The following is a 14,805-nucleotide window of genomic DNA, read 5'->3' as shown; positions in this document are numbered from 1 at the left end:
GGGTTCGATCCCGGCGCCGGCGAGAAACAATGGGCAGAGTTTCTTTCATCCTATGCCCCTGTTACCTAGCAGTAAAATAGGTACCTGGGAGTTAGGCAGCTGACACGGGCTGCTTCCTGGGGGTGGAGGCCTGGTCGAGGACCGGGCCGCGGGGACAATAAAGCCCCGAAATCATCTCAAGATACCACAATGGCCGAAGTTTTTAAAGCAACACCGATTTTCCACGTGAATACATTAACGAAATGTAAACAACATATCCTTCATATGTTAAGAGGTCTTTGGTTAAAATTTATATCGTATTTTTAATATCTAAATAACATTTTTCTGAAAAATTCTTATTATGGTAAAAAAATCGATGGTGTTATAAGCTGATAAGATTTCTGACGCTGTCCATGAGCTCAGATCTACGTATACAAATGTCATCTGTATTCTTAGTCGTAACACATCTTAATATTAGAACATACTTTAACATTCGACACCTGGTGGCTCATTTGAGACCGAGAGACTTGACGTTCTACTTTTAACCAGCAAATACATTAAAAACTCACCGACGATCAGACAATATGGCTACAATACTCACCATTCACGTGGTGAGGCACACGTGGGCATTGCAATACTAAATAAACCCAACAATAAACTCGAACATTTACAGATACCTTTGGCATCACAAAGACTTCATGACCAACAATATACATACATAAGATGAACAATTTACATAAAAATTAACCATTTACACAAAATATACTCTCCCACCTGTCACTCTGATAGCAGGCCTCAACGCTCAACATCATACATTCCACCACAGCATTAATCTCCCTACTCAACAACAACAATATCTAAAAATTTAATTAAATTTTTTACCAGATTTTATAACGATATATTCACCCACTGGATCTGTTAGGCCTGATTATAGCTTTACGAAGAGACTGGGTAATTATCTTCATCAGTACATATCACCTGGATCTCTCACAGAACCTGATCACGTTCCAATGACCATATACCACTCTAACAACCCAATTCACATTCAAACAATACGTTATTCGTCATCCAAAAGTTCTAAATGGGATGTATTAAATTAAGCAAATATAATAGTTTTCTAGGGTGATACTTAAAGCTGAAAATTCTAGAGTTCCTTATTTGAAATGTTGAAGCTTAATGGTAACTCTAATAACAGTCCATTTCAGTAATTCATATTAATAATAACAGTTAACACAAAATCCTTTAATTAGAATGAAGTAAAATGTAATATTTATGCTACTCGAAGCTTCAATATACAATCTTTTATTTACATGAGATTTCTGCTTTGGATCAATCTTATTCTTGGAATATAAAAATTATATTTATTTCCCATATGCTATCCATCGATCTGTTGCAGCTCTTTAAGAAGCGTTTGAGACCACTTTATTACACCAAAATACATAAGAATAATCCGCCTGACGTCACACCTGCGTATATTCCTCTTGGCAGCTTGATCTTTACATCTGTTGCTTGTGTCAGTATGCACCAACAGTATGAATCAGTATGGCACACTTGGTTTCTCATGGATATTATCAGAAAGCCTTTTAGGTTTGTAATGAATCCCTCAGCCAATGACACAACAAAGTACTGTACTAACTTAGTTAATACCATCCTCAATATGTAATATTAAAGCATTACAGCAACCCCCAGATGGACAGTTAAGAGTATGTAATCACTGTGAAGCCAACTTATACATGTTGTTTATGTGCAAATGTTTGTGAATAAATGTTATTAATTTTTGTCTTTTAATTTTTATGAGTAAATTGAATGAATGAAGAGATGAACAATGAATGTCCATCTCTTCACATTCTCAGTTAAAGATATTTTTTTTTTAAAGAAGTTATGTGTAATGTCTCATAACATTTGCGAATATTTTGTTCAACTTAAATGTGAATAATTTATATTTGATATTAAGTAAGGCATTTTACTGTTTAACATTTGACTGGTGTTTTTCACAGAGGAGGCCCTTGGGTCAAGAAGGCTTCAGCGGGAGAGAAGGGAAGGTCTCAACAAACGTTCCAGAGGCGACGACAACTCCGCAAGAGAACCAAGAGAACACAATAAAACACACAAGAAAACTAATAAGAAAATACGTCACAACAGAAATGAGAAGAAAAAGGACAAGAAAAGTCAAGAGAGCAAGAGGAATGGAAGAAAGAAGAACATTGTTGGAGGTGGTAAGACAAACGGAGCTGAGCGTCGTAGAACACAAGATAGAAACCACAAACTCGGAGGAAAAGAAATGTCACAGCGTCGCAGAGGGCAAGAAAAAGTGGGACAACTTAAGCCAAGTATTAAACGTCAACGGAAACAAAACACAAATAAGCTAAACAAAAACATTGAGAAGAGCAAATATAGCAAAAAGCACGTGAAAAATATGAACAAATTAATGAAAAAGAAAACAAGCAACACACAAAAAGAAAGAAGGAAAGAACATAAAGGAAATTCAGAGATTAAACGTAAACGTAAACAAAAAAATGGTAAACGTAAACAAATGCACAAAAACAAAGGAAAGACAATGCGGCAAAGAAAACCAAATAAAGAGAAGGAAAATAGGCGAATGAATGAGAGTAAACGTCTCAAAATGCCAAACAAAGTTAAGAAAAACAAAGCAATGGAAGACAACAAACGTGGCACAAGACCAAAGAAAGTTAAGGGAATCAAAGGAAAAATACGAATGGAAAATACTAAAGATAAGAGAGAACGTAGTAAAAATAAACAAATTAAAGGAAATGTGGAAATCAAGAAACAGAAAAGAAAATATGCAAAGAACATGGCTAAAGGAAGAAGGAAGGATCAAGACATGAGCAAAGTGAACCTACGAAAGAAGATCCTGAGCGATGGAAGGAGGAAAGGTAGGTGTGGGTCTGGTTAACTAGAACCAATAGAGGGAGGAATAGTGACAGGCCGCAAGCCAAGAAATATTACGATGAAGAAAGCACACATAAAACGTTTATAATAAACACAAGCACTTGTTAACCTTTTACCAACTGTTCATATCTTGAGCAGCTTATGGTCGCTTCGCTTAAAATGTGAGCGTTCATTACCACCCCCTCAACATGTCATAACGCAAACTCTGGATTTCCCTCTGGTGGTAACCTGCTATTTTGATGTTGGCGTGTGTGCTTACTTCCCTAGATGAACCTTAATGTGCACATGGGGCTGAGCTCCATCCTTCAGCCTTTTAACCTTCAATATCATTATATACGTTTTCCCGGATACATTGCCGTAAGTCGTATCTACATTTGAGTCCGAGTTAAAAGTTTGTTTTTTCACTCTTTCAATTTATTCCATTTGTTTGACTACTTTGATAAAAAAAAGTTATTTATAGTTCTTGTGGCTTATTCGGAAACTTAGTTTGCACGTGCCCTCCGGTGCGTGGCACACCCATATTAAAAATGCTATCTTGAAGCTTATGCCTCAGCTTCGACCCAAGTTTATTAAAATTTGTGTATTTGATAGGATTTATTCTCCAATCAAGTGTAGTAAAAAATTAAATGAGCCGACATAGGCTGTTGACCTTATAATATAAACTTGAATGGCCTCACCTGTTTTAAAGAAATTTTTTGTTCCCTTCACGGAAGGGAATACCTGTCCTTCTAAGCACTTTTAAAGAACCAGTGTTGGTATCTTCTCCTACTAGAAGCTCTTTGTGAAGATTCGAAAGTAAAAGGCGTGACCTTAAGTCTTGAAATGTAATGTTGAATTTTTTTATTTAATATCACTGTAATGACAAGTGATTAATAGGATAAACAGCTACTCGTCAATAGGTTAGAATTAGATCTAAAACGAAAAAAAATATTGTACTTGATTATTTTTGTGTTTTTGACAATTTCTTTGTCCAACATATTTACGGCCAAGATCAGTAGTGTTTCAAAAACTACTAAGATAAAAATAAATGAAACTGCAGAAGGCCTATGATCCTACACGAGGCAGCTATTTATATCAATCCAAACATATTGATTTGTTTGCATAACTTATACTTATATATCCATCTATCCCAATAATTTGTTCCCATAAATCAACAATCTAAATTTATACAGTTTTAGCCATTATTTCGAATTCTATTTTGTATTGATAAACACAAAGTATGATGTCATTATTTTAAGGCATATATAATGCTTCCAAAACTATAAAGGATTGCAAGAGACATAAAGGCTTATTGGAGAAATACTTAGACGTTTAACGGAAAGAGACTTAAAAGGCTTAACATAGAGATTCTTAGATATAAGTTAACCATAGGGGGATGTGGGTGTGATCCAAGATGGACATATGTTTGTGTCACAGCCCTGCATCCCCGTTCATCCAGATATATAATATTATCCCATTTTAAAGGAAAGCAGACTGGCCAGAGACTATTTAACCCAATACAGGTGGGTTTTCTCTGCTTGGTACTCCCCAACCACTTAGACTGGACGGTAGAGCGACGATCTCGCTTCATGGAGGTTTCAGTCCCCGACCGTCTAAGTGATTGGGCACCATTCCTCCCCCTCCTCCCCATTCCAATTAGTTATCCAGATCCATTCCCAGTGTTATATAGTCTTAATGGCTTAGTGCTTTATTCTGATAATTCCGTCCCTCTGCTTGGTACTAGGCTGTGGTAAGGCTTTCATTAATGTAACTCCTCCTTCCATGGTACTCAGCTTGCAAGTTTTCACGGCTTTCTCAGTTTGGATCGTACAAGTCATATTGGCTGGCTAGTATCTTGCTGAAAATACACGTATATATATTGTGTACGAAAGTATTACAATTTGTAAAGCCTGGGGGTGGAAATTTACGACGAAAACATTGGAAGAAGACAAAAACACTGGCATAGTTAAAGGTGTAGAATAACTGTTATATTCTGAGATTATATACTAACCGAGGTTTTGTCTCCAGTTTCCAAGGACACTCTGGGAAGACCAACCTTGGGTAAAGGACATCGTTCTAGACAGAATGTGAAGTCATATGGACTTGTTGATGACAAAAGAAGTAAGTATCTCCTTGTTTATATGTCCATTTCGTCCTGACAACATTACTGTGACTCGTAACGAGCATTACCATGACCACATTGTGACTGTTGTGTGTTACCATGACCACATTGTGACTGTTGTGTGTTTACCATGACCACATTGTGACTGTTGTGTGTTACCATGACCACATTGTGACTGTTGTGTGTTACCATGACCACATTGTGACTGTTGTGTGTTACCATGACCACATTGTGACTGTTGTGTGTTACCATGACCACATTGTGACTGTTGTGTGTTACCATGATCACATTGTGACTGTTGTGTGTTACCATGACCACATTGTGACTGTTGTGTGTTACCATGACCACATTGTGACTGTTGTGTGTTACCATGACCACATTGTGACTGTTGTGTGTTACCATGATCACATTGTGACTGTTGTGTGTTACCATGACCACATTGTGACTGTTGTGTGTTACCATGACCACATTGTGACTGTTGTGTGTTACCATGACCACATTGTGACTGTTGTGTGTTACCATGACCACATTGTGACTGTTGTGTGTTACCATGACCACATTGTGACTGTTGTGTGTTACCATGACCACATTGTGACTGTTGTGTGTTACCATGACCACATTGTGACTGTTGTGTGTTACCATGACCACATTGTGACTGTTGTGTGTTACCGTGACCACATTGTGACTGTGTGTGTTACAATGACCACATTGTGAGTGTGTGTTACCATGACCACATTGTGACTGTGTTGTGTGTTACCATGACCACATTGTGACTGTCGAGTGTTACCATGACCACATTGTGACTGTCGAGTGTTACCATGACCACATTGTGACTGTTGTGTGTTACCATGACCACATTGTGACTGTTGTGTGTTACCATGACCACATTGTGACTGTGTTGTGTGTTACCATGACCACATTGTGACTGTGTTGTGTGTTACCATGACCACATTGTGACTGTGTTGTGTGTTACCATGACCACATTGTGACTGTGTTGTGTGTTACCATGACCACATTGTGACTGTTGTGTGTTACCATGTCCACATTGTGACTGTTGTGTGTTACCATGACCACATTGTGACTGTGTTGTGTGTTACCATGACCACATTGTGACTGTGTTGTGTGTACTTGTGACTGTTGTGTTACCATGACCACATTGTGACTGTGTTGTGTGTTACCATGACCACATTGTGACTGTGTTGTGTGTTACCATGACCACATTGTGACTGTTGTGTGTTACCATGACCACATTGTGACTGTTGTGTGTTACCATGACCACATTGTGACTGTTTTGTGTGTTACCATGACCACATTGTGACTGTTGTGGGTTACCATGACCACATTGTGACTGTTGTGTGTTACCATGACCACATTGTGACTGTTTTGTGTGTTACCATGACCACATTGTGACTGTGTTGTGTGTTACCATGACCACATTGTGACTGTTGTGTGTTACCATGACCACATTGTGACTGTGTTGTGTGTTGCCATGTCCACGTAGTGATTATGCTCAGTGTTACCATGACCACATTTTTTTTTATGTTTTTTTTACATGCAAAGCGTGCAAATTAAATACAGTAAAAACAAGAAAAGAACATAGAAAACATAACAAAACAAAACAAAACAATAAACCACCGACCAGAAGGGCCAACAGCACAGTACAACAAAATACAAACACGATAAATGCATTGAAAAACACAGCAGACATGAAGACACAAAATAGAAAACAATGTCAAACAAGCAAGCACAGTAACATTTCAAAACAAACCATTATAAAACAAAACAAACATCAAGAGGAGGTATAAAATGAAACATAACAGGAAAATCACAATACACAACAAAACAAAACAAAAATAACAAACAAGTACAACATGTAATGCAACAATAAAACACCAGTGCAAATGTAAAGCACTGAAACAAGACATGAATAAAAACGTTCACACCAAACCAACCGCCTCGCAACAAACAAAGGGAAAAGCCAAAATATACAATAATAACAAACAAGCAATCCATGCAATCAAGAAAAGAAAACTTAGGTACATACACAACAACAAACAAGCACCAGCCTGAAGGACCGAGAACAAAACACAACATAAAGGACATCAGGAAATGGAACAAGAAAATCGAACAGCAAACAACAAGCTAAAATAAAAACAAAAAGACAAATAAAAACAAAAAACAACACATTCTAGCAATGCAAAAGTAAAACACACATGACAAAGTAACAACACAAAAGCAAATACAGGAGTAAAAACACCCTCACTAAAACACCGGCCTCGCAACAAATAAGGGAGAGGCACGGGCACAGAAAACAATTTGGGCAAACAAAAGGCCATAGGGGCACACAACACTACAGTAACATGAAATCAGCTGACATATTTGCCCAGGAACAAGACCCCGGGGAACCGCTCATTGAACGCCTCCCAAAGCATCCACCTCCGCCAAGAGGCCTGACCCACCACTGGGGGCTCCATGTCATCCGGAACCCTGGCAACAAACACCCGCAAACAGGGAACCCAGACGGTGTTTCTCCGGAAGCGAGAAACCGCCACCCTACTCCATACACTGGGAACCTGCTCATCGTGAAAGTCCTCCAGCCTTTCCGACAGCAGGTACTCAGCAACCCCGGCTTCCAGGTCCTCAATTCGCAACCCCACAGGAGGGGGGCCGGACAAAGGGCACCACCACAGGGGCACCAACGGCCACAGGCACACCACCAGACGACTGCAGGGAACCAGGACGGCGCGCATCTTTTCGGAAAGTCACCACCAGGCCACGCCCAGCACCAGCATTTGCACTATCCCTGGCCGCGGAAGCCACCACACCCCACCGCGAAGAGCCCCCTGGCGGGGAAGGAACAGAAGGCACACCCGAGACATGGGCATCAGCACCAGCAGGCACATGAACCTCCGCCACCACCAACCGCAGAGAAAATGACGCGTCCGGATCCACGCCATCAACACCTGACGACCCACAGTCACTGAAGTCCCCAACATCGGCCCAGGCAGTAGACGAACGCCTGGAATGTTTGGGCTCCGGCCGGATATCGTCAGAGCCGGAAGCAGATCCAGAAGCACGGGCACCACTAGCTAGACGAACCTACGCCCGACGCAGAACGGCAGTAGCTTCTACCACAGGGGGAACCGGACCACACACAGCAGGAGGCACCGCAGCCACCCCAGCACCCAGCACGGTAGGGACCCGAGGTGAGGCTGCAGGGCCAGGTTCAGCAGCAGAAGACGAGGAAGCAGACGACGACGCCTCACAGGGAGCACCAGGAAAGTTCACGGGAGCGGCAGGGCTAGAGACAGGATCAGGAGTAACATCCAACGGCACCGCAACACCCGGAGGAGGGTCTGCAACAACCAGGGGAACGTCGGGCGACGCTGGGGGAGCCTCAGCAGTGAACGGGACGCTCACCTCCTCACCCCCGGAGTCCTCCTCCAGAGGGAGGGGCGGGAAATCCTCTTCACGGAACAAATTCACTGGAGCAACCGGAGCAGCAGTACACCCGGCAGCCTGATGCCCCAACAAGCCACACCGGACACAAGTACGAGGTTGCCGGGCATAAAACACCCGCACATAGTACCCTAACAGCCGGACAGATGACGGAATGTCCGACCTCAGTCGCATCCCGAGGGTCCGAATGTTGGTCTTCACACCCGAATACTTTCCAGACGATAGCGAGTTCATCCACACACTGACGACGGAGCCATACCTCTGGAAGAAACGCCGGAGGTGAGTCTCAGGAAACTCCATGGGGCTGCCACAGACACTTACAAATGTCACAGCACCACTGTGGTCCGAAATGGTCACAGACCCGTTGCCATCCTGCAGCTGCAAATTACGCCCCTCGTACCTCCGGAGAAAATCACGGTACTCTGCCTCACCCACAAACTTTATGATTACACGGCGAGCAGTGAACAGCTCGACACCGTAGACGTCCTGGACCGGGACCCTGAGAATGTCACTTAAGACCACGTCCACAAGAGGGTAACCTGCACAGCCAGTAAACTCCAAACCGATGGAGTTCACCCTCACGACAGCTGGAAGATGGCTGCCCATCGTAAACATGCCACGTCAACACCACCAGGAACAGCAGGGAGGGTAGAGACACCCACACCCCCTGCCGGCGAAAACGGCAACTACCCCAAACTGCCGGAGCGGTCAGGCGACACGTCTACACCGCACAGCAGCTCAGGTGAGACTTACCATCTTGAGGTTATCTTGAGATGATTTCGGGGCTTTTTTTAGTGTCCCCGCGGCCCGGTCCTCGACCAGGCCTCCACCCCCCAGGAAGCAGCCCATGACAGCTGACTAACACCCAGGTACCTATTTACTGCTAGGTAACAACCATGACAACATAGTAATTATGCTCAGTATTACCATAACAAAATAGTGTTTATGCTCGGTTACCATGACCACATAGTGATTTTGCTGAGTTACCATGACCACATAGTGATTATGCTCGGTTATCGTGACCACATAGTGATTATGCTGAGTTACCATAACCACATAGTGATTATGCTGAGTTACCATAACCACATAGTGATTATGCTAAGTTACCATCACCACATGGTGAAACTGTCTGTTGGTATAGTGATTATGTGGTTACTATGTCCAGTGCTACCATGCGTAATTGAAGCAACATTCAGAAACTATGTTGAGTAGCCTCAAGGTTGAAGAATTAATGATTAACCAGTAAGTCTTTACCTGATTTTAACCACGGGAATATACACGTGTTACTTGGAACACGAGTATACTGATGTTAAATGTATAAACTCAACATATATATATATATATATTATATATATATATATATATATATATATATATATATATATATATATATATATATATATATATATATATATATATATATATGCAAACAAGCCTGAATGGTCCCCAGGACTATATACAACTGAAAACTCACACCCCAGAAGTGACTCGAACCCATACTGCCAGGAGCAACGCAACTGGTATGTACAGGGACGCCTTAATCCGCTTGACCATCACGACCGGACAAAAGGAAGTGATAGCCGAAGCTATATGAACCACTTCCCCGCCGGCACTCGGATGGTAATCTTGGGCATAGCATTTTATCAAATCACCTCATTCTTTGGGGCACACGTGAGGAACACAAATGCAAACAAGCCTGAATGGTCCCCAGGACTATATACAACTGAAAACTCACACCCCAGAAGTGACTCGAACCCATACTGCCAGGAGCAACGCAACTGGTATGTACAGAGACGCCTTAATCCGCTTGACCATCACGACCAGACAAAAGGAAGTGATAGCCGAAGCTATATGAACCACTTCCCCGCCGGCACTCGGATGGTAATCTTGGGCATAGCAATTTATCAAATCACCTCATTCTTTGGGGCACACGTGAGGAACACAAATGCAAACAAGCCTGAATGGTCCCCAGGACTATATACAACTGAAAACTCACACCCCAGAAGTGACTCGAACCCATACTGCCAGGAGCAACGCAACTGGTATGAATGAATTAATTGCATTTCGACTACCTAACCTACCTAACCTAACCTAACCTAACCTAACTTTTTCGGCTACCTAACCTAACCTAACCTATAAAGATAGGTTAGGTTAGGTTAGGTAGGGTTGGTTAGGTTAGGTCATATATCTACGTTAATTTTAACTCCAATAAAAAAAAATTGACCTCATACATAATGAAATGGGTAGCTTCATCATTTCATAAGAAAAAAATTAGAGAAAATATATTAATTCAGGAAAACTTGGCTTATTAGGCAAATTGGGCCTTGCATAGTAGGCTGAGAAGTGAGTTCTGGCTACTAGGTACGACACATATATATATATATATATATATATATATATATATATATATATATATATATATATATATATATATATATATATATATATATATATATATATATATATATATGGTCGACCTTCTAGTGGAACTTACCAGATTCTCCAACATGTGTTTGGCTGGCGGCATCCCTGAGGACATCAGGCCTGTCTTTTATGGAGCAGCACTCTGTGCTCTAAAGAAGAAGGATAGGGGTATCAGGCCCATTGCCGTTGGCAACACCCTCCGACGCCTTGTAGCTAAGGCTGCAGTGAGATCTATCAGCCAGGAAGCAGCCACCTTGCTGAAACCTCATCAGCTCGGGTTTGGGATTCCCCTAGGTTGTGAAGCTGCAGCACATGCAGCGCGGGCTTACATTGTTGATCTCCCGGACCAGAAGGCACTAGTAAAGCTTGACTTCAAAAATGCCTTCAATCAAGTCAGACGAGACGCTGTCCTCAGGGCTGTACACAACCATTTCCGTCCCCTTTACCCATTCATCCGATCGTGCTACAGTGGGGACTCTAAGCTTCTTTTTGGGGAGCATGAAATAAACTCCTGTGAAGGTGTCCAACAAGGTGACCCCTTAGCCCCCCTCCTTTTCTGCCTAGCTATCAAAGAGGTCACTGATAGTCTGACAAGCGAGCTAAACATCTGGTACCTGGATGATGGCACTCTAGCTGGAACTCCGGAAACCATTTTGGGGAATATAAGGAAAATCCAGGAGCAGGGAGCAGCCTTAGGCCTCATTCTCAATGCATCCAAATGAGAAATATTCTCCCGCAACCCAGACATCACTGGGCAAATACAAAATGCTCTTCCAGACATTCTCGTTGTCGAGCCACCGGACTGCACTCTCCTGGGTGCCCCCATTGGCCCACGAGCAATCGAGGAGGTCCTGGCTGCAAAAATCACTGACCTAAAGAGAATGCAGGACAGGATTGACAAGATTGATGCCCATGATGCTCTCTTTCTCCTTACAAGATGCCTGTCTCTCCCTAAGTTGACCTACTTTCTGAGATGTTCTCCATCCTACAGCAGCCCTAAGTTAAATGTGTATGACACCCTTCTGAGGTCCATGCTGGTGAAAGTCCTGAACCTGCCATTGGATGACTCTCAGTGGGAGCAAGCAACCCTTCCTGTAAGACTCGGCGGCCTTGGTGTCCGCACAGCCTCCCAGATTGCTCTACCAGCCTTCCTTTCCTCCTCTCATGCATCGCACGACCTCGTCAGAGATATTTTACCTGCAACCCTGAGAGATTCAGCAGGAATACACGATCCTGCTTTCACTGAATGTTCAAATCAGTGGAATGTTCTTGCAGCCCCAGAAACCATTATAGAGCCAACAAAACAACACAAACAGTCCGGCTGGGACCACCCTCTAGTGGAAAAAGTAGCTGATGCCATGCTAAGCGTCGCAACATCAGACAAGGAGAAAGCCCGCCTCAGAGCAGTTCGTGCCCCCCATGCAGGAGACTTCCTCCTGGCAGTACCCATGTCTGCAATGGGCACGCGCCTAGATCCAGAATCCCTTCGTGTAGCAGTGGCCCTCCGCCTTGGTGCCCCAATTCACACTGAATACAAGTGTATTTGCAACAGGGTGGAAGCAGACCAATACGGACTGCATGGGTTGCATTGCGGAAGCACAAAGGGCTGGCATGCAAGACACAACGAGATCAATGACATCATCAAGAGAAACCTCGTCTCAGCTGGGTGCCCAGCGGAGAGAGAACCTCGCATCCTAGGGGTCCAAAACCCGGATTTCCCAGCACTTCGCCCTGATGGCATCACCATATACTCATGGAAGGAGGGTAGACAGTTGGTGTGGGACTACACATGTGTATCCACCCTGGCTGACACCTATGTACACTTCGGAGCTGATCAAGCAGGTGGGGCGGCCAACCACAGGGAAACAGCAAAATCACTCAAGTACAGGCGACTGGAAGGTCAATACCTCTTTGTTCCCATAGCGTCTGAGACGCATGGCCCCTGGGGCAAGAGTGCCTTGGGATTTCTGAAGGAATTGGGGTCCAAGCTCATTGACGTCACCAGAGACCCAAGGGCTTCCAGTTTTTTATTTCAGCGTCTCAGTGTGGCGATCCAGAGGGGAAATGCTTGCTGCGTCCTCGGTTCCTGTCCAGAAGCGGAGGAGCTTCAAGAGATCCATAACCTTTAGGCATTTGTCTTGTATGTTTTGTAACCTTTAAATACACAATAAAGGAAAAAAAAGGGAAGGGGGTGGTAGGAGAAAAGCACACAGAAACTGTATTGGAGGGAATACACATTCCCTCCAATGCGTTATGTGTGGTTTCCTCCGAGGCTATGGGTCCCCCTTCTTCCAGCCAGAGGTGGTACTCCCTATATATATATATATATATATATATATATATATATATATATATATATATATATATATATATATATATATATATATATATATATGTCGTACCTAGTAGCCAGAACGCACTTCTGGGCCTACTATGCAAGGCCCGATTTGCCTAATAAGCCAAGTTTTCCTGAATTAATATATTTTCTCTATTTTTTTTCTTATGAAATGATAAAGCTACCCATTTCATTATGTATGAGGTCAAATTTTGTTATTGGAGTTAAAATTAACGTAGATATATGACAGAACCTAACCAACCCTACCTAACCTAACCTAACCTATCTCTATAGGTTAGGTTAGGTTAGGTAGCCGAAAAAGTTAGGTTAGGTTAGGTTAGGTAGGTTAGGTAGTCGAAAAACAATTAATTCCTGAAAACTTGGCTTATTAGGCAAATCGGGCCTTGCATAGTAGGCCGACAAGTGCGTTCTGGCTACTAGGTACGACATATATATATATATATATATATATATATATATATATATATATGTCGTACCTAATAGCCAGAACGCACTTCTCAGCCTACTATTCAAGGCCCGATTTGCCTAATAAGCCAAGTTTTCATGAATTAATGTTTTTTCGTCTACCTAACCTACCTAACCTAACCTAACCTAGCTTTTTTTGGCTACCTAACCTAACCTTACCTATAAATATAGGTTAGGTTAGGTTAGGTAGGGTTGGTTAGGTTCGGTCATATATCTACGTTAATTTTAACTCCAATAAAAAAAATTGACCTCATACATAGAGAAAAGGGTTGCTTTATCATTTCATAAGAAAAAAATTATAGTAAATATATTAATTCAGGAAAACTTGGCTTATTAGGCAAATCGGGCCTTGAATAGTAGGCTGAGAAGTGAGTTCTGGCTACTAGGTACGACATATATATATATATATATATATATATATGTCGTACCTAGTAGCCAGAACGCACTTCTCAGCCTACTATGCAAGGCCCGATTTGCCTAATAAGCCAAGTTTTCATGAATTATTTGTTTTTCGACTACCTAACCTACCTAACCTAACCTAACCTAACTTTTTTGGCTACCTAACCCATCCTAACCTATAAAGATAGGTTAGGTTAGGTTAGGTAGGGTTGGTTAGGTTCGGGCATATATCTACGTTAATTTTAACTCCAATAAAAAAAGGTTGACCTCATACATAATGAAATGGGTAGCTTTATCATTTCATAAGAAAAAAATTAGAGAAAATATATTAATTCAGGAAAACTTGGCTTATTAGGCAAATCGGGCCTTGCATAGTAGGCTGAGAAGTGCGTTCTGGCTACTAGGTACGACATATATATGTATATATATATATATATATATATATATATATATATATATATATGTCGTACCTAATAGCCAGAACGCACTTCTCAGCCTACTATTCAAGGCCCGATTTGCCTAATAAGCCAAGTTTTCATGAATTAATGTTTTTTCGTCTACCTAACCTACCTAACCTAACCTAACCTAGCTTTTTTTGGCTACCTAACCTAACCTTACCTATAAATATAGGTTAGGTTAGGTTAGGTAGGGTTGGTTAGGTTCGGTCATATATCTACGTTAATTTTAACTCCAATAAAAAAAAATTGACCTC

General features: G+C 42.0%; 1 protein-coding gene across 1 annotated transcript; it reads left to right on the top strand.

Moving 5' to 3' along the window:
- The first annotated feature begins 1,511 nt into the window (after nt 1–1,511).
- LOC138358475 (splicing regulatory glutamine/lysine-rich protein 1-like) lies at nt 1,512–5,027 on the top strand. Its single transcript, XM_069316468.1, has 3 exons — nt 1,512–1,566; nt 1,977–2,873; nt 4,897–5,027. Exons 1-3 carry the CDS (start codon nt 1,512–1,514, stop codon nt 5,025–5,027), a joined length of 1,083 nt encoding a protein of 360 aa, XP_069172569.1.
- Nucleotides 5,028–14,805: the final 9,778 nt, after the last annotated feature.

Source organism: Procambarus clarkii, chromosome 83 (genome assembly GCF_040958095.1).
Source record: "Procambarus clarkii isolate CNS0578487 chromosome 83, FALCON_Pclarkii_2.0, whole genome shotgun sequence".
Classification (NCBI taxonomy): Eukaryota; Metazoa; Arthropoda; class Malacostraca; order Decapoda; family Cambaridae; genus Procambarus; species Procambarus clarkii.
This window is presented reverse-complemented; position numbering and strand designations above follow the sequence as displayed.